The following is a 21290-nucleotide window of genomic DNA, read 5'->3' as shown; positions in this document are numbered from 1 at the left end:
CACACAAAAGCATATTGGCACCCACTGCAAGGAGAGAGAGGCCTTGTTCTTATGAATGTGTCTCAACCAATTAGATGGAGATGAGAGGCTCTTGTGGCATAACCCGCCAAAGAAGTCTATCCAGCACATTCAGAAGAGTGAGTAGCCGCAGCAGTCTAGATTTTCTACTTCATGGTGAAGGCCCCCTTTAAAAGCTCTTCTCAAGGATAAAATGAAGAGGACAGTGACCTTCAAATAGCAGATCCCAGATATTTAAGCCCAAAGAGAATTTCCCAGAGCACCATTCTAAGCCTGGGAACAGGTGCTGAGCACAGCCCCAAATCCACTACACAATGCCAGTTCAATTGCAGGCTCCTGGAACCGAACCTTGGAATTAACAAAAGAGGAGTGTAAAATGTGCACGAGGCAGACAAACCAACACCTCCCATGCAAGAAATGGGAAACCCCGCAACAATTCACAGGGTATCCCGCAACGATTTTGTAGTATCCATGACATTTTGGGTACATCATCACAACAATCCTTTCAACAATGCTGCGAGGAAAGCTTGTGATCTTTGGAACTGGGCAACTTCTGAGCCACTCTGCAGGGGTGCTACCCAATAGGCACTGAACTTCATGCACAGAAGAGGGGTTTTGGAAGTGCCCCCCCCACCCACAAAATCACACTGTGAGTTAACATTTCACACAGTGCCTTCTGCGTAGGAAGATACAGCCGTACCCAGAATGTTCAGGCTGATTTTCGTGATGATGTTGAACCTCTGCTCATCGGTAAAGTGCTCCAGCAGGAACTTGTAAATCTCCATCCTTTTCTCTTTGTTAGCTTTGCCCTTCAGGGAAAAGAGGTTCTTCTCTCTGTAGCAGGTGAATGAAATTCATTGATAGCTAAGAAACACAAGTGTGCGTAAGCCACCCATCTATTCAACATTCAAAACACAGACATTAGATCTTGCATGTCACTGAAGAGGGAGGGTAGGAAACAGAATTCGGACTGTCGCCCCGAGGTCAATCATTTATCATTAAAATGGGAAACGGGCTTGATGACAAAAAAAAAAAGTGATTCCTGCATTCACAGTACAATCATCTTCTTTTCTCTCTCTCTTACCCCAACTCTCACTAACCTACCTGCCGCGTTCTCCTTTCCCTCCTTCTGGAGGTCTCCTCTCTCCAGCATCATCTCTGCAAGTCAGGGATGGGTGAAACCAACAGCCCTCCAGATGTGGATGGCCTGCAGCTCCAATCATCCCTGACCATTAGCCATGCTGGCTGGGCCTGATGGGAGCTGGGAGCCCAACATCACCTGGAGGGCCAGCACCACATCCCTAACTCTGGAGTCTCCTCTCCCTCTCGCAGGATTCCACGGAGCTCCCCCCACCTCACATTCCATTATGTCAGGGCAACCGACAGGCAGATAGCAAAATGTCAGTCCTTAGGAGAGGCAGAGCCCATGTTTGATCAGGAAGGGCTTGGTCATTATGAGAATCGGAGGTAAAGCAATGTCTCTGCAAACAAGCAAGGGCTGGGTTCATCCGGTATCGGGGCTGAAGCACAAGCTTTGACCTCGCTGTGTTGTTGGTGGCCCTGACGTACAGAGCTTGACTTTGCCCCACAGAAGCAAGCAGCAGCCCGCCTGGGAGAGGGCAGGCCAAAGGATGCATTAGGACAGAACTGCAACAGGGATCATTTCGGCACTTCAGGATTCTGCTCATTGAAGATTAACCCCACAGCCAAAGTACATCACCTCAGTTTAGCTGTTTCTCAGACAGACTACAGTGCAGCAAAACTTTAGGAACTGGCATTTACTTATATATAAAAAGATGGACTAGCTATTCGCTCTGAGCCAATTTCACCAGACCATTCTATGGGGATGTTTTTCAGTGGTACAGCATTGCTAAATGCCACTATGTGGGGTGACGAGAGGGGATTGTATTAAAACACTACACTGGCTGCCAGTAATACTGGGCCCAAACACTTCCCAGCCTCAGTATCTCAAATAGCAGCAGGTGTCCTGCTCATTGTCCCATCCGTAGGGGCGGCTTGCAAGGCCTTGGTGCTGCTGCTGTATTTGTGGAATTCTCTCCCAGATGAAATCCGGCAGTTCTGCATGCTAGCAGCGCTCAGTTGGAATCGAATCTGCCCAGTTGCTGTCCTGTGCTCAAACTCTGGGTGATTATGGCTCTTGAACTGTGGTTCTAAGGACTGAATTATTTTGTTGTTAGTATCCCCATGTCCTGTCGGAGAAAGGGTGGGACATAAAAGTGATGACAAGTGACACTTCAACCGCAGGAGGATCCTGCTCACCACTACATGCAACCCCCTCCCTCCCACCCCCTTTCATGTTGATGAAAATAGCCACCACTCCACGGACCGCTCACTCTGGGGGAACCGGTTGAACTTCTCATGCCTCTCATAGCTGTTGAAGTGGAAGATGCACTCGATGAAGTGCTGGGAGAACATCAGCGGGTTCCTCTTCAGCAGGAGGTGCACCAAGCAGAATTTAGCTAAGCTGCAGGGAGGAGAAAGGGAAAGCATGTCAGAAGGCCACCTCAGTGGCTTTGGTTTGCAGGCAGCGACTCGCTTTTTAAAACTACCTGGGAGCCTTATTCTGAGCTAAGCATGGGAAGGAGGGGCCAGTAACATTGGCTCTGCCCTTCAGCTCATTGCCACAAGACCAGAGAAAGGCAAAGGGCTCCTTAGCCCCTTTTTCTTCCCAGGGTAGAAACACACGCTTTGGGCAATGTGAGGTACTCTTCCCTTCTGAAACTCAGTTGCTGGGTTGCCACTTTTTGTGTTTTGATTCATGTGCAGGAGAGTACAGTATTAAAGAGAGAAGAGGGCGTAGGAAAGACTATGCCAGAGCCAGAATGAGCCCCTGGGTCACCACTTGCCGACTCAAGGTTGATGAGTAACAGGAAAGAAACAGGGAAAAAGAATTAATTGTTGCATCAGTATAGCAACAGAATGGGCTGTCTAGGGAAGATTGTGTGATCACCAGGAGCCTAAACTATGATTGGTAATATTCTGAGTTATTATGTGCTTGCATGAAGTCGTGTGTGGTTGAAACACCCCGCCCCCCCTCCCTTTTAAGCGATGTCTTTTATGACATTTCTGGATCACTTCTGGGCACAAAGCATGGATGTGCACATATCTGTCGCTCCTAAAATGGAGGTTGCCTGTCCTGTACTTTTTTTCCTGTAGACTGATGACATTTTGCAACGGACCAGTTGAGCGGCACAGAAGCCAAGAGAAAAGGGCCTTTCTCAAAATGCAGTCTGGGGTGGGGGGAAATTTGTGGTTCTTCTGATGGTGAGCTTTAATTCCCATCCGCCCCATCCAACATGGCCAATGATCAATGTGTTGAAGGGAACTCCAGTCCCAAAGCTCTACATGGCCAGGGGTTCTCCTTCCCTGCTGAAGCCCACCTCAGATCTGAGCGGGGCTTAAACGATACAATGTTTAAGAAACACCGGGTCTATTGTTATGCCGTTCCCTTACCCAAGACTCCTTTGAAAAGCTTTCAGGGCCCATCCTGCAATTTTGCTTCTAATTATAATTCAACATAATTAAAGAGAGAAATAACTCAGTTGAACAGTAAACACCGACAGTAATTACAGTGTTTGTGATAATTAACCAGCAGTCACTCGTGCTAGCAAGATCTTATTAAGGAGATCTGGTATTCCCGGCCTGAGACACAGCTTGGAATCCACAATGACTAGGGAGCGTTTTTAATAAAATTACTCGCTCCCTACGTGTGGGCATTTATTGAGAATACCCCATTAATAGCCGGGCAGCTTCTAAATGAAACGTCGATGCGCTCCACAGGAAAAGGCAGCTCACTGCTACGGTCTCAGTGCTGTAACAGGCTGCTGTGGAGGGGGGGTGGGGGTGGGTAAAGCTCCGCATTGAAGAACAACTGAAGTACAGACAAGTAAAATTAAACTCACACAGAGTCAAAATGAATGCATAATTAAGCTCGCGGAATATATTGCCACAAAGCGGGGGCAATGGTGATTAACATGGGTGGCTTTTCAAAAGCATCAAGATCATTTTTTAGAGGGCCCATCTGTCAACAGCTATTAGCCACTGCCACTAAATGCAACCCTCAGAACCAGAATACCAGGAAAGGGCCCCAGGAGAGCGTCTGTTTCACACACAGAAGGCCTCAGGTTCAATTCCCAATGGCATTTCGAGGCAGGACTTGGGAGAGACTCCTGGCCTGAAACGGCAGAGAGCTGCTGCCAGACAATATAGACCAGGGTTTCTCAAACTTGAGTCTCCAGCTGTTTTTGACTACAATTCCCATTAACCCAACCACTGGTCCTGCTGGCTAGGGATGATGAGACTTGTAGTCCAAAAATGGCTAGAGGCTCAGGTTTGGGAAATCCTGATATAGACAATACTGAGCTTAATGAACTAATGGTCTGACTTGGTATTTGGCAACTTTCTGTGTTCCTTTTCAAGTAGAGGATGCTGGGGACAAACTATAAGAGAAAGTGCTTGTCTTAATTCAGAAGCACCTGGCTATCTGCTGTATATGTGTCAGGGGACCACCAGCGGTCAGTGGAGAGTCCAGGAAGTTGGGACCAGGGCTCTCCAATGGAGACGGCGCCTGGGATGCGAGCGACATCCTTCAGAAGGTCCGCATCTGCATTGGAGAGCCCTGGTCCCAACTTCCTGGACTCTCTGCTGACCCCTGGTGGTCCCCTGACAATATGTGTGTGTTATTTTTTTATTTTTTAAAAAATAGAATGCTCAAGTTCATGGGCAAGGAGTCTTACAGATACACCAGTAAAAACAGTAAGGGGGTAAGATATTGAGGTAGACTTTAAACCAATTTCTTCAAATAAATCCTGCAGATTTTATCCCCAAATAAGCAGGGGTTATCTAAATGCAGAAAATCTGCAAGAAACAGTTAAGGTCTAAATGATGACAGGGATTTCAGACTCAAAAGAAGATGCAATATGGATCAGCAGCAGCTACACCAATATGCCCAAATTGCATCTTATGCTACAATTAATGCCTGGCCTAAGGCACACAGTGAGTTTAGGAAATGTCACATCCTTATTTGAGACCATACAGAGAATATTCACCTAAAATATTCACCTTTTACCTGGTTGAAGGCATTTTTAATGGCTAAGCTCGAAGGCTTCCATTTAAAACAATCAAAAAAGAATTCAGAATAAAGAAATTGTTTTTTTAAAAAAAAAATCCATGGAAACATAAGATCCAAACTAGTCTGGACAGTACCTTATGGAAAAAAAACCAGGTACTTTTACCATGTAGTAAGTTTTAGAAAACCACAGAATTAGACTACACAATGAGTTCAATGACTTCCAAAGCTTGCTATTCTGCCAATGACGGACCTGATAAGAAGACATAACCTGAAAACATTTTGGATCCTGATTGTCTTTTTGGAAGCACCAGAAGACAGCCATGTGGCATGAGCCACTGTGATGGAAGTGGATAGTGGATAGGTTCAAGCACCTGGCTTATTTGGTCACACTGTACACCTATTTGTGTGGCAGGCCTTTTCCAGTCCAAATCTGTACCTGTCAGCCTAACCCCAGGGTTGAGATGCCTGGTAACCCATGGGATAGGGAACCTGTGACCCTCTAGATCAGGCACGGCCAATCTTGGCCCTCCAGCTGTTTTGGGACTACAATTCCCATTATCCCTGACCACTGGTGCTGTTAGCTAGGGATGATGGGAGTTGTAGTCCCCAAACAGCTGGAGGGCCAAGTTTGGCCATGCCTGCTCTAGATGCTTTTGGTACTCCCAGCCCTCCTAGTTATCATCGTCAGTGGTCAAGGATGCTGGGAGTTGGAGTCTTACTGTTATCCCTAAGTTAATTTCACCCAGAGCTTCCAGGTGAAAGAGACACAACATTTAATTGTCCATATCAAGTAGATTAAATATTTTTAATCAGGTGAAAAAAGGTCTCGTAACAGATCAGACAGATCTTTTAAATTATTTAAATTCATTTAAGGACAAATACTGATTTTAAAAAAGAGAGTGGAAAAACCATCTCAGACGAGCCATGGTCTCTTTGTGTCTTTTAAGATGATGTGTGTGTTTGTGTGTGTGGCCTAAAAACAAAGAAAGGATTCCAATGGCTCCTGGACTAGTGTTTTGTCTGCAGTGCAAGGTAATTAATTGATTACAATTAATTGACTCAGATTTCTTTAATCAGGTGACCAATGAGTAGTGTCCGTTTTTACCCTCAAAACAGAAAGTGGACACACACAGAGACATAAACGGCTGTGCATAAAGCACATTAAAGGATGATACAATACTGCCACCAGCTGGAGAGACAGGAAAAATGTGACACCAACTGCAGGTGCTGTATGAAAGCCAAAGGGCAACAAGATTGTCCCTGTTAGACCTGTATTTTAGGACCACTTAAAAGCCTGGGAATGAGTTTCAGAATTCATCTTAAGAAAGCATACATGCGGAAAGCGTCAAATTGCTGCTGACAATCCCAAAAGATTTTCCAATCCCAAACCCACAGTAAAGATTTTAAAACATTAAGCGGACTTATACTTTTATATGAAAATAAGAGACACACAGCGGGGAGGTAAACGGAGTTTCCATGTGCTGCTCTGGTTTGCCAGAAGCGGCTTTGTCATGCTGGCCACATGACCTGGAAGCTATACGCCGGCTCCCTCGGCCAATAATGCGAGATGAGCGCGCAACCCCAGAGTCGGTCACGACTGGACCTAATGGTCAGGGGTCCCTTTACCTTTTTAAGAGACACACACACTCTCACGCACCTACTCACAGCTCCCCATTTCCCAGCTGATGTGAATGGGCCTGGTCCATCCCTGCTCATCAAGTGACTGGAGAGGGGGCAATTTGCATTGCATCAGGATGAAGTTTAAATCTCTTGATCCACCCAAAGGCTGTGCCTACTCAACGTATTTTTCTTTTGCCAATGCAGCCAAAAATTAGGTTGATAAGGCCTTTTTTCTTGCTCCTTTTGGTGGAGAGGAGGGAGAGAACACCTGAATGGGTGTTATCCACACCTGCTTTGTAAGGACTAACAAAGACATCATGAAAAGATAAAAAGATGGGAAGGGTTATAGTTTCTCCCCAAGTCTGTGCTTGCTTAGTGGAACTGTAGACGCCAGAGGTTTTATTTAAAAAATGTTTTCTACTTTTCAGAGTTGTTCTTAGAAATAACCAAGCGGGAACAAATTCCTAGATTTCCTGCATCATTCAGACAAAAGCAAAACGTGGAAGCAGAAACTGGTTTTCATCCCTTTCATGACTCCAGCGCAGGGGAAGAAATGATGGTGTTACCTTGCGATCTCCTGATGTGGGTCCACCAAAACACTGACAAATCTGAAGAAGAGGGATCCTTTCCATTTCACAAATTCCTCCTATGCAAAAACAAAAGTTGGGAGGAGGATGAGCGTGTACCAGGCTTTCCACAGAATCCACACCACACATACAAGTCTGCTAACATCCACCGCAAATCCTTGACGTGCAAGTTTAATGAAATCTATGACCAATAATTACGTAAAACGAGCAATGGTTGTACATCTTCATCTATTCTGTCATTCTTAGTCTGATGCCCAAATTATTCTAGTTTTGGTTGCCAAGGGATAAGTTGCATAGAGAAGCAAAGCCCTGCTCCCATCTACTGGAAATCACATCCCTGCCCAGATTCCCTCCCCATTTTATCTTCCCAGTGACCTTCTGAGATTGATTAAGCCGAGAGAGGAGACAGTGGCTGTGTGAAGGCCATCTTTTGAGCTTCTGAGGTGGTGGTGGTGGTGGTGGTGGTGGGGAACCGGACTTCTGTTCAAGCCATCTGCTACACTAAACTGGCTCTCCTTCACCATCTTCAGGGCTGCAAACTTAGGGCTTCCTGTTGTGACATGCCACCCTTGACATCAGAGCCAAAGTGCAGCACAACAGAGAAGACGCCAATGCCAACCTGTGCTTGACTCACCTGCAAGAGGTTGGTAAGGAGAATGAGCGTCTGCTTCCGGATCAAAGGTTCCGGGTCCTTCAAGCATATGGTGACATCGGGGATGTACCTGTCTGCCATGGTGGTGTAGCGGATACAGAGGTCACAAATCACGAGGACAACGTTATTGCGGACAGCCATGTCCTTGGACACCTCTAGTTCTCGAGCCAAGGCAGGAATGAATTTGTTTGCCAGGTCCTCATGCTGGAGGCAAAGTTTACCTATCAAAGAACAAGTAGCAGGGAGGAAGGAGGAGGATTAGGATTGAGCCACTGGACTGATCTCTTCCGCCAGGGTGGCAGTCCCACTAGACCAACACACTGCCATCGTTAAAGACAGTCAACTGGATCGAGACTTAACTATTCCTAGTGTAAACTCACATAAATCAATGGGACTTAGATTAGCCATGATTCATTTAAAACCCATTTGATTTCAGTGGTTCTGCCCAGAGTCTCAATGCCTACCATTTCCAACATCCAAACTCAACTGCTTAGTCTCTCTGGGTAGGAATCTATAGCAGGGGATATTTTAAACCTCAGTCCTGGCAGAGGTGGGGGGTAAATGTAGCTCCCTAAGCCTCTTCCCAGACTGCATCTCTTCCCAGCTTTGCTTTGCACTCTCCTTGAGTGTGTTTGCCTAGCTGAAATGTGTTTTTGAACTCTGATCATGCCCCTTGCTTGCCTGCATGGAGGATTGGCTGGGGGGGGGGGCAAGCACACCCACCCACCCACTGTACATAGGGGGAAAACCTATCAACTTTTTCCTCTGGCCCCATCCACACTGGCATGGAGCTCTCAGAAGGTTATGCTGCTCTCGAGCTGAAAAAGGCTCACTGGCCCTGATATATCACCAAGGTTTACTGGGGGAGGATGAGGAGAACAAGAAGAGATGGCACATGGTAAGGTGTTCTTGTGCAAGGGAGAGCTCTTACCTAGCGTAATGAACGCGTGAGCTCTGACAACAGATGGAAACACGGAGTCTCTGAACTGGGACAATGGTTGAGACGGTGGAAGGTCCTCGCTATTCCCAGGGCTGGACGCTAAGGAAAGAACCACGCCAAAGTTAGAATGGGGCCTCCAAAACTGGGCAGCTGCCCTCTAAAAGGGCACACCAAAAGAAGAGGAAGGCCTTACCTTTGCTCAGTTGGTCAGGACTAGCCAGGATGGACTGTATCAGAAAGAAAATGTGTTTTTCCACTTTGGCGGGACAGAGCTGTGCAGCCTCACCCAAGATAAAGAGATGTCTAACCTACCAAAAGGAGACCACTGAGAGTTAACATACTGTACAGCACAACTCTAGTGAACTGTGAAGTTTCTAGCTCCATCACATCCCTTGTTTAAGCTGCAGGTTGGTGCTGCTGAACAAAGGAAGATGTTAGAAACACAACATTTAAGAACCAACAGGTACCACCCGCCCTTCGAGGATGAAGAAGAGGGTGAGGGAGGCAGGTACAGGGAAATACCAGGGCCTGCTCTAGTTGGTCGGCTCCTTTCTCCCCGCTCCCAATTTTGCATGTTAGAACATTTGCCTTAGTGCTTTCAAACTGTAAACCACCTTGGGTGCTTGGGCAGAAATTGCATATAAATGCAGCAAATAAATAATAATAGTCTGGTCTCACTTACCAAGACATTGTCTTGTAGCTGCTCTCCTCTGCACTCTTGGAGGACTATACTCGAGATGAAATGCTCACACGTGGCTACAAGATCCCCAAATAAGTTGTTCAGCATATCCTGTTCAAACATGGAGAGACCTTGATTTAATTCTTTACTAAGGAACCACTGTTGCTTCTCTCCCTCTCCCCTTCTCTCCCTCCCAACATGTAAGTTTCTCAGACCACCATGCTGAGAAAATCGCCTGATCCCCCTTAAAAAGTCAGCAGTTTCTCCTTTGATGAGAAGCCTCTTCCAGAAGAGAACAATGTGGGTGTAGAAAGGCAGCTGCAGGCACCAGGCTAAATTGTCTTAACAGACCCTTCTACTTTCCACAGTGGCCAAAGAATCATGAAGCGTTTTTTTAAATTTTCTGGCATCAATGAGACCTTTCCACATCAACTCCTCTTGCAAGAACACCATACCCCAGCTACTGGCACAGTTATTGGGGAACTTCTGAGTGATTCAAAGGGCTCTGAGAGGTATTTTAGGGTATGTTTTTTTTGTAATGCTAGGTGCTGGCCAGTCCTCATCGCTGCTCCTTGGTAAGCAAGAGAACACCCAACACTCCTCTGCAGTGACAGAAAACTGCTTTATATCAGGCCTCACCAAGTAATAATAAACTGAGATAGGAACAAGGTATTTGCCCACCCGCACAGCTCCTCTCTTTATGGCATAGGAGCCAACTCCTAGGGACCGTGGGGGCTCACAATAAAATATCTGAGCCCTCCTGTTGATGGGTCATTCCCATTCAAATGGTGTGTGTGCACTGCATCATGTGATCAATTATGTGGGGTGGGGCTTACCTGGGCCCCCACAACATTTAATTTAAGTTAGCACCCCTGCACAAGCAATCAAATGTGGAAGCCTTTCATTATGCTCTGGTTATCTCCTGCTTGGATTAGTGTAATGCACTATGCGCACTCTATGTGGGGCTACCTTTGAAGGTGACTCGAAACGACAACTAACCCAGAATACGGCAGCTAGACTAGTAACTGGGAGCCACTGGGAGCATAGAACACTGGTCCTAAAGGCTCTCCATTGGTTCCCATTACATTTCTGAGCTGTTGATGCGGTCCTGTATACGTGAAGAGAAGTCTCCAACCCCATCTTTCAGCTGGATACTGAGGTCCAGCTCTGAAGGCCTCCTGGCAGGTCACTCATTGTGAAAAGTGAAGTTACAGGGAACCAGGCAGGGGGCACCCACCCTGTGTAACGCCCTCGCATCAGATGTCAAGAAGGTAAGAAATGATCAGACTTTTAGAAGACCTCTGAAGGCAGCCGTGTATTGGGAAGTTTGTAATGCTTGATGTTTTTATATTTTGGTGGAAGCCGCCCAGAGTGGCTGGGGAAACCCAGCCAGATGGGCAGGGTATAAATAATAAAATTATTATTATTATTATTATTATTATTATTATTATTATTATTACACTGCTGAGAAATCCCAACCAACCTTCAGAGGAACCCCTCAGCTCAACAGGACTCACCACTGCCTCTCTAAGCATGGAGAAGCAAGCATAGCCCAAGGACATTTTCAAGAAGGATAACCAGTGGGACGTTCAGTGCTTAGAAGGCAGATTTCTGAGCCTCACCTGGGCCTCCGTTGGGGCACCTGCAGAGGCATTGCAGAGCTTCTGCAGAGTCTCTATAGCTGGGCTAATCGCCTCCAGAGGACACTGGGAGTCCTGCAGCCAACATTTGATATCATCTGGGGGGAAAGAACATCAAGCAGCTTAACATGAGCTGGTGAGAGAGGCAGACAGACCAGATGGTTAGTTCAGGTCACAGATAGAGAGCTCTAGAACACTTACCCATCAGTCTGCTTTGGATGCTGCTGGGCAGGTGCTCTGCAATGCTCCCAATCACACACAGGATGTGCACCATGGTCTCCCAGTCAGCACCAGGCTCCCTGAAAGAACCAGAATGTTCAACTTGCAAACAGCCCTGATGGAATAAGACAAAAATCCTTCTCTGAATCACACACAGGGCTGCCTCCCACCTGGGCCAAGTCACACTTGCCTGCTGATACTGTCCCAGGCTTTAATTATCTTGGTGTAATCTAGCTTGGGTGAAGAGCCGGACACCTTTGCCAGCAGCATCCAAGCAGGGGCAGCTCGCTCGGTTTCGGTATGGGAGATGACGCTGCTAACAAACACGGAGGAGAATTTCCCCTGCTTCGACCATATGGGGAAAGCTTTGTTTAAGTAGCGGCTGAAAGACAGGACAGAAACAAAGGGTGCTTAGTGGTGGCAAAAAAAATTGCCCATCTTCAGATGAACTGCCTTAAACTGGGCTGTTGCATATCATCCTCACGGCCCCCTTGTAAGGTAGACTAGGCTGAGAAATGCTGGCTAGCTTTACAGATAGCAAGAATTGGAACCTATGTTCCTCCAAATTCCATCTGCTATACCACAATAGTCTGGAGGCAGTCCTAAGCCATAGTTCACTCACTGTAAGAAGTGAGGTTACAGGGAACCAGGCAGAGGGCCTTCTCGGTAGTGGCACCCGCCCTGTGGAACGCCCTCCCATCAGATGTCAAGGAAATAAACAACTATCTGACTGAAGACATCTGAAGGCAGCCCTGTATTGGGTTTTTTTTAAATGACTGCTGTTTTACAATTTTTTATATATGCTGTATAATACCCAGATGGGTGGGGTATAAATACAACAACAACAACAACAACAACAACAACAACAACAACAACAGCAACAACAACACTATGCACAAGCCTCATGTGTTCTCTGCTCTCCTTCTCCGACATAGCCACCCAACTTGCTTGGAACATTTGACTAACCACAGCTTGGTGTTATGCCTGGATGGCAACAGTGGTTAGCCAACCTCAAACTTTGGTTTACAAAGGTGGCCTGTTTAAACCAGATAACACAAAACTGTGGTTAACTGAAATTAGAAGCAAAGTTTCCATGCTCCTCATCATTGTACTGGAGGAAGGGGGCGAGACATCATTTGAGCGCCCAAGACACATTCCCATAACAAGTCATCATTTATCATTATATCTGAACACAGTCATTCTGCTTGCCTGGTACTAGCATGGTAGCAATAACTTGCATATATTTTAGGTTCTTGGAAACCTTCACCAAAGCAGATGGAAAATTAAGAATAATTCAATAACATTAAATTTAGAATAGCAAACCTGCAGACAGCTTTCTATCCCATCCCACCTCAAATATGAAACATATTTGTGACTAAGAGCAGGTTGGACCTGCATCATTTCTGGCCACCAAAAATCTTACTTCTCTGTGCAAAATGCTCCCCCGTTGTGGCCCAAATGAATTTTAAAAATTAGTAATTGACTTACATTTCCCCCAATTCTAAAGAGGGAAAGGGGAAGGGAGGTATAGAGGTGCTTTTGAAAATGCAGCAAGCAATATAGAAATGCCAATTATACCACGCAAGGCCCAAAATTGGGACTCATGACAGAATCACAAATTCCACAACGGCACGATCCATGAGCAAATGTTCTATTTCAGTAACCGTTACACGCTACTGACTAATAAAACATACGCTGCTTTTGATCAGCACCCGTATTCTTGCCATTCTAAAAGCATCTCCTCATCACTTTTGAGGTCTTTTACAAAAGATGGAATCGAAGCTTAGTCAGACAAGCAGCATATTGCACTCCAGAATGAAGACAAATGCTTCTTTCTTAATGAATGATAGTTGCCTTTTTCATTTGCATGCTTCCGATTAGCATTCCACAATCTTTGCACTCAAAAGGGCTACACTAAGCAATAGGCAACTAGCGGCCCAGAGGTTCCCTATACTAACACCACCACAGACCCATATCCCAAGAGCCTCCCACTTATCAGGGTTCCACAAATTTTGACTGGCCTTGGCAGCCAGCCAGAAATGTCCCTTTCTCAGATGGAAGCAGTTTGTTCATCTCTTCTGCTTCTCAGTGTGAGTTCAGGAAGCTTGGAGTTTCGGACTATGGGGAAATGATTCCTGCAACCACACAAGCTCCAGATCTTTGGTTCCCCCCTCCAGAGGTAGAGATGGCCACCAACCTAGATGACCTTCAAAGAAGATTAGACAAATTGATACACGATAATACTTTTGATGGCTACTAATCATGATGGCTATACGTTCACTGTCAGAGAAACTATGCTCCTGAATACCAGTTTATGGAAAGCGCAGGAGGGGAAAATGCTCTCGTGCTCAGGTCCTGGTTGTGGGTTTCCTACAGGCATCTGGCTGGCGACTGTGAGAACAGGATGCTGGACTAGACTGATCACTGGCCTGATCTAGCAGGCTCTTCTCATGTTCTTAAGGGGACACATACCCGTTATCTTCAAATACCTGTACATCTGCCATGCTTGTTCTGTTGCTCGGCAGGACAGGACTGGAACCAACAGGTGGAAATTGCAAGGAAGCAACTTTTGGCTTAACATTAGAAGAAAATTCCTAACAATAAGACCAGGTGAACAGCCGTGGCTCAGTTGCAGAGCATCTGATCAAAGGCAAAGAGGTTAAATGCATATGGTGCCAAAAGTTAAAAATGCATGACAACAAGTGCAAGATTATAGGTGACACACCGCACAGGGATAATTCTGCATGTGCTCAGGTGCTATGGACTATACCTCAGTTCTTGACTCTCTTTTGTGAAGTGCATAAGGAGGTCCCAGGCCAACACTTGGCCTCTGTCCTCACGGGAGAACTTATTACAGTGCTTGATATGCTGCAGCAAGAGTCGGTCCAGGAACTCCAAGGCTTTCCCCCTCACCGAGTCCTCGCAGTCCATGATGACGGGAACGACACCTGTCAGCCAGGCCTTCTGTATCAGAACGTTGTCTGGCTGAGACTGAAAGGAGACCGATAGAGACCAACTGATGACATTAAGACAGCCATTTCAGATAATGAGGCATCAGAAGCAGGCAAATGATCACAACGCTCTTCAACTGATCGCAGGTTGCTGTGAGAGATTCCCCGTTTCCCACCCCTCACTGCTTTAACAACAGAGGCTCTCCCTGTGCTTCTATACAAACGGGAGTAAACCTCCCGTGTCCAAATTGGACTTGTCTCCAGGGTACCTCAGGGCTCTGCGTTCGAAACCTATTGCCACCAGTGGGGTCTCCCTCCCATGGATCCCTAACTGCTACAATTTGCCTCTCCCTTAGGCAACTATGTGGCTCCCTTGGCTTCACTAAACAGCCCTTTGTATGACAGGAGAAAAAGCAAACAGTTTCCTCTTTCACAGAAAAGCTTTGTTCTCGCCTCTTAGTCCCGAGTCCACAAACATTTAGGCACATTTAACTTTATTTTTTAACTTGAAAACATGGATTTCTCTGGTTCTTAAAAGTGCGTATCTTATAACACAGACTTGTTAATACATCTCCTGCATCTTGATAATAACGGTTATAACCTTTCTTCCCATCCACCCAAACCTAACCTCCTGCTCCCTCTCTAACCCTCCACTCCCCAACTGCCAACCCCCAACTGCCTTTCAACGGTTGTTCCCCCTCCATTTAGAATGCTGTCTAGCTCCGCCTCCCAGGAAACACCTGCCTATCATGGGAGTGATAGGTTAACCCATGATGAACCGGAATCATCATCAGGCACTATTCCTCCACAGTTGCCTGAAATACCGTAGTACAAGGATGAGCAGCCTTGAATTTTTACCTAAACATGGGCTGTCCTGCCATTAGAGCAAATAACATGGGATAGGGCAGCTTGAAAGCTTTCCGTTTGGTTCCTTCCTCTTTGATATAAGGTTATGCTTTAAACCAGGGGCTGGGCTGACCTTTAACTTATCTGCTGTTTAAATATCTGTAAGCGCTAAGCACTTTGCGTATGATATAAAATATTCATTAATTTTTTTGACAAAACCAAATGTTAAAAGGAAGCTAACATTAAAATATAAGCAAACTCATATGTAAATACAAACATACATAATAAAATTCAACCACATATTAAACTTGTTTTGTTTAAGCAAGTCTACCCAGACACACAAGTCTTTAGTGAGTGTTGAAAACAATACAGTGAAGGCATCTACTTAATAGCAATGGACAAGGGGGTCCAGAGAATAGGAGCTGCCACAGTGAAGGATCTCTTCTTTGAAAGAACTTGTGGAGTCTATTCTGTTTTTACACTAGACATCCAAGGTCCACCCATCAACGTTTGGTGTAAAATAGTGGCTGGGGGGGTGACAGTGCCGGCTGTGCCCAGAATCAATAAAGAAAGTATTACCAAAGTCTCAATTACTGTACTCATTTTTCATTAGTGGAGAATTAGTATTGCTCAGGTGCTGAATTCTGAAGTTATTGTGATAGGCTTTTTTAAAAAATAGTTCTCATACCCAGCCACATCCAAGAGCAAAGCCAGCAACTTCTCTCACCAGTAAGAGGTCTGTGATAGACTGCAGGGCTTGCTTCCTCACAGAGATGGCAGGATCGCGACATCGATCCTGGAGCGTGGCCAAGTCTTCCAAGGTGCAGGAAATCACATGGTGCTTCAAGATGCTCATCAACACCTAGGGATCGGACAAGCAACATCTATCAAAATACATATCTGTCAGGGATGGGGGAACCTCAGGCCTGGAGGCCAAATGTGGCCCTCCAGATCTCTCTATCTGGCCACTGGGTCTCTTCCAGGCCACACCTCGCACCAGCCTTGCTTTGCAACCTCATTGAGCATCTTTGCCTGGTTGAAATGTATCTCTGAACTGTGAGAATGCTTCTTACTTGCCTGGAGGATAGAGAGGGGTACGTGAGTATGTGTATAAACTAGCTCACTGTACAAAAGAGAATGCCAGCATTTGTTGCCCCACCTATTTCCACCTTTGGCCCCACCCACCACTGCCAAACATTTGTCAGGAAGGAAAAAGCCCCAGCCCCAGTCTTAAGTGACAGACACACAGCAAGGGATGTCAGGATCATCCCAGAGCTTTGATCTGGAAATTTGGGACAGGCTATGTTGCCAAATTTGAGACCCAGATTCCAAAGCCATCATGCGAGTAGTCTTTGGTCCCCGGATGATGGCCACCCTTGAGGGAGTCTGGAACAAGCCAATTATCCCAGCTACAGAAACCTACAATATTCAGCACAACTGACGTCTGTGCAGTTCTGCATTCAAATGTGTGCCAATTCATTACCTTCCCACACAGATTCATTATGCCACTATAAATATTCTAAACATGAGGGTTTAAATGTTAAAAAGTGATTTATTCAAGCTTACATATTTCATTACACAGTAATAAATCTCTCAGCAGGAGATCAAGTATTTGGCCAAGTTAAGGTCACATTTCTCAAGTCATTCATCATTCGCTGTGGCTGCCAGGGACGGGAATCCTCTCTCAGCCATTATCAATACCAATCTAAGATAATTTGATTTATTTGGATGCATAGCCCTCCCTCTCGCAGTGACTTTGGTGCGGGTTATGTATGCTTACAATTTCAAATTAAGGGAGGATGAAGATGGTGGCCAAGTGGAGAGAAGTACCAGAACTAAGTGGTAGAGCAGGCATCCCCAAACTGCGGCCCTCCAGATGTTTTGGCCTACAACTCCCATGATCCCTAGCTAACAGGACCAGTGGTTGGGGAAGTTGGGAATTGTAGTCCAAAACATCTGGAGGGCCGAAGTTTGGGGGTGCCTGTGGTAGAGCATCTGATCTCATGGAGAAGGTCCCAAGTTCAGGCCCCAGCATTGAGGGATTTTGGGTTTCTTTTGGGTTTTTTAAGGATCAAATGACAGGTGATGGGAATGGCATCTGCCCAAAACTCCGGAGAGCTGTTGCCAGTGAGAGAAGACATTTCTGGTCTGGTATAAAATAGCTCACTATGCCTCTAGCTTAAAAACAAAACAAATGCACACACATGCAGTGGGAGGTAAAATCCCTGGTACCTTCAGTTAAGAGCGATCAGAGCGCATAGCTAAAAAAGACCCTGGAGAACCCTTCTACCTGTCAGGGTTGAATGCACTGTGCTAAGTGGGCCAACTCTTGAAACCACCAGAAATACCTTGATCTCAGTTACGGAGACAAGTGAGACCAGCAATATTACATTACAGTGTCAAGCGTTCCTGCTCGGTGTTCCAGTTAGCTATGCTTTCATCCACGATACTCCATTCCCTACCCCTGAGTGTTTCCCATCTATAACAATCTGGATTCTGTGGCTGCTAAATCTGCATTCTGTGCCCTCCCTGGTCTATGTTGTTGTTGTTGTTGTTGTTCTCTTAAAGGAGGGAGATTTCCTCTTTGAATGGGGAAGCGTAATTTAAAACTTTTTAAAATTTAGTGTTTCTGCAAAAACCACAAGCACCCTAGTACCTCTCCACTTGTTTTTTAGCGGCCTCATTTTGGTTAAAATCCTTTTGGCACTCGCTGACTGAGCTTGCTATTAGAGGGAGCCTTTATACCGAGAACGTAGCTTCTGGGTACTGTGCAATTTTCCATGTGTTCCTTTATGATTCATTGCAAGACCGGCTACTTTTAAAGAATACAGCAATATCTGTTGGTACTGGGAGCACAAAAAGAAGACAGGAACATACCTGGAGGGCAGATTTCCTAACGCTTGTATTCTCATCCTCAGCTCTTAGCCTCAGCATGACCATGATCTCTTTTCCTGTTGGAATGGGGTGGGAGAGAAGAGAATGAAGCTCTTAACTTTTTAATGTTTTTTAAATTGCATACACAGTATGCTTTATAAATTGTAAGTCGCTTTGAAACTGTAAGTGAATAATAAACACAGCACATAATAACAAATACTGTATGGAGAAGAGGTTTGGAAATATCATATGCTCAGCAGAACACTGCATGGATTTAGCATTCTTATAGAGCGCTTCCAGTACTCAAGAAGGCTTCACATACATTCTCTCAGTAATCCCACAACAGCTGCAAAGGTGTTATCTAATGAGAATTGGAAGGGGGTCGAATTGACACCGCACAGAAACATTGCTCCTGTTTCTCAGGGTGGGTCCCCACCTGTTTTAGGCTTGGTCAGAAAATGAGCAAAAGGCTCGCTCATGATAGTGCCACCCTACAGGGCGAGATATGTAAGAAAACTGGTTAAAACAAAAACCAGTAGTTTACTCCCCTCCCCCCCCCAAAAGCAACAACAACCAACTGCAGGGCTCTGTGTGCAACTGCTTCCTGGATCAAGTAGTGGGGCTTTCCCCAGAAGCTGCTTCACAAAGGTCTTATTCTTTCTTCTTCTTCTTCGGCGATCACTCGTAGCCGAGTAAGACTGTCTTCCATGAACATGGTTTTAACAATGAGTCTGTAAGTGACTGTGGAGGCCAATTCTGCGGGAAGACAGTCTGCTGAGGGAAGACTGGCTGACCTGCTAGCCCCAAAGAAAGGGCATCTCTGGCCTGCCTAACTTGCAAACCATCGATTCTACATTGCAAGGGGTTGGCCTATATGACCCTTTGGATCCCTTCCAACTCTACAATTCTATGATTCCAACACTAACCAAAGTCATCAGCTGAATCTGGTTGGACTTCTCGGCTCTGCTGCCTGCTGGGGATGTCTTCTTCTTTGGCAATCACTCTTAGCTGAGTAAGATTGTCTTCCATAAACACGGTTTTAACAATGAGTCCATAAGCGACTGTGGAGGCCAATTCTGGATTCACACATCCTTCCATAGTGGGGACATTGGTTTCCGGGCAGGAGTTGATCACGGTGTGGATTTGCCAAGCGTGCCTTCCTTTTAGCACATTTCTCCCTTGCGTCCTGAGTTCAAGTGTCTTCAAAGTCCATGACACCTTTGGCAAAGGCTGTTCTCCAACTGGAGCACTCGCAGGCCAGTGTTTCCCATTTGTCAGTGTTTATACTACATTTTTTAAAATTTGCCTTGAGACAGTCTTTAAACCTCTTTTGTTGACCACAGCATTACACTTTCCATTTTTAAGTTCAGAATAGAGTAGTTGCTTTGGAAGATGATCATCAGGCATCCGCACAACATGACCACTCCAGCGAAGCTGATGTTGAAGAATCATTGCGTCAACACTGGTGATCTTTGCTTCTTCCAGTACACTGGCATTTGTTCGCCTGTCTTCCCAAGTGATGTGTAAGATTTTTCGGCGGAAACACCGTTGATGGAATCTTTCGAGAAGTTGGAGATGGCGTTTGTAAGTGGTCCATGTAAGTGGACCACTTCACAAAGGTAGAAAATATGGGTCAAAGGCATTTACACCAGTTGCTGGGACCCACAAGTGGGTGGAATGCTGTTGCACTCAGGGAATAACAGTGGGAAAACGGCTATTGCCTTCCGTCTGTGTGAATGGGGGTTCCTGGAGGATTTCTGTGCAGTCTTTGGAAAAACAAGATAGTAGATTAAGATGGGCCTTTATTCCGACCCAGCGGGGTGTCTCTTATATTCTTTGCTATACTGCTATGCACATCAGACTAGCACATGAACCATTCTGTACAGGTGGGCCTGTCTCCTCTCTCCCAGCTATCTTCCTTCAGTCTTCTCTTCTGAGAGTCTCCTTCAACTGCCCTTTACAAGCTTCTTCTTCTTTTTTTGGGGGGGGGGACTTCAATGTTCCCCCACCACTACCACCTTGGCTTCCTATTGGCCAAGAACTGAGTTCTATCTTCTGGATGCTCCACTGTGCCATAAAAGTAGGCCAATGTCATCACTGCCATAGTAAAAAGAGGAGCAGGGAGCGAATAGGGTCAAGACAGAGACACTGACCTGCCCGAGTCCATTCAATAAATCTGTGGCCAAGGGGAGAGTCCTGAACCCTCCCGGTTCATACAGGCATGCACTAGCTAGCTATCCTCACACACATACTGTCAAGCCACCTTTTCAACTCAGAAGTGCCCAAGATAATGTGCACAGAGAGAGATAAAAGAGGCACTATGCGGATCCAGCTCTCTCTCCTCTCAGAGATAACCAAACATTACAACAACTCGCATACCACACACATTAAGTCAAAAATCAAGCAGACAGTCAGGATTCTCTCTCATCTCTTCCTTGCTCAGCTGCTAATCAGCACAATCCTACACAGCCTACACAGAACTACGTACCACTGAGTTCAATGGGGCTTTCTCCAAAATAAGAGCAGGTGCAGGATTGCACCATAAGTGTTCCATCAACCAACACGCATGGGCGCATGGTTTTAATAAAGGGTCTACAATTCCCACCTTTTTCATAGGACTACAAGTCCCAAGGATCTTCATTCACACACACAATTGCCATGTGGGTCACACACAATTCCTACATAGATCTGCCCCACGTGTAACTATGATATAATTCGTGAAATCTTCTTCTATAAATAAAGCCAACAATATTCTGTACAGATACTGTAACTATTTTCTTAATTAAAAAAAACCCATGTATATATTCAAGATGATCAAGCAGGAAAAAGCGAGTGAATTTTAAAAAGGAAAACCCAAGAATGGATCCAGCATACCATCATGCTCAGTAGTGTTGCGCTCTTCGGTCACCTCTAAAGTTTTGAATGTTGGGAAAGTCTTCAGACAATGGCTGGAGGAACCTTTAACAACAACAACAACGGTTACTGAACAGAAACTACACAGAAGTGTGTCCATTTACCATAACCAAAGAGTTGCCCAGAGATCAGACCAGCAGGAAAGAGTTTAGGTGCAATGAAGCTAGCTGTGTTGTGACATCAAAAAAAGGCTCATGTAGGCTATTATATAGGGGCTGGAGAAGATTTGTGATGTCACTCTGATGCTGTGATGTCATAA

General features: G+C 45.6%; 1 protein-coding gene across 1 annotated transcript in view; it reads right to left on the bottom strand.

Annotated features, from left to right (window-relative positions):
* NCAPD3 (non-SMC condensin II complex subunit D3) overlaps window positions 1-21290 on the bottom strand; it is a 54345-nt gene that overhangs the window by 9557 nt on the left and 23498 nt on the right. Inside the window, exons 13-26 of the mRNA XM_088658269.1 lie at window positions 20993-21076; window positions 18122-18195; window positions 15972-16106; window positions 14218-14438; window positions 11634-11829; window positions 11430-11523; window positions 11211-11326; window positions 9592-9699; window positions 9103-9217; window positions 8901-9008; window positions 7952-8190; window positions 7297-7376; window positions 2366-2503; window positions 719-852 (exon numbers count right to left, since the gene is read on the bottom strand). Coding sequence (XP_088514395.1) covers window positions 719-852; window positions 2366-2503; window positions 7297-7376; window positions 7952-8190; window positions 8901-9008; window positions 9103-9217; window positions 9592-9699; window positions 11211-11326; window positions 11430-11523; window positions 11634-11829; window positions 14218-14438; window positions 15972-16106; window positions 18122-18195; window positions 20993-21076 — 1842 coding nt within the window. The remainder of the gene's footprint in view (window positions 1-718; window positions 853-2365; window positions 2504-7296; window positions 7377-7951; window positions 8191-8900; window positions 9009-9102; window positions 9218-9591; window positions 9700-11210; window positions 11327-11429; window positions 11524-11633; window positions 11830-14217; window positions 14439-15971; window positions 16107-18121; window positions 18196-20992; window positions 21077-21290) is intronic.

The sequence above is a fragment of the Zootoca vivipara genome, chromosome 14 (genome assembly GCF_965207765.1).
Source record: "Zootoca vivipara chromosome 14, rZooViv2.hap1.1, whole genome shotgun sequence".
Lineage (NCBI taxonomy): Eukaryota > Metazoa > Chordata > Lepidosauria > Squamata > Lacertidae > Zootoca > Zootoca vivipara.
This window is presented reverse-complemented; position numbering and strand designations above follow the sequence as displayed.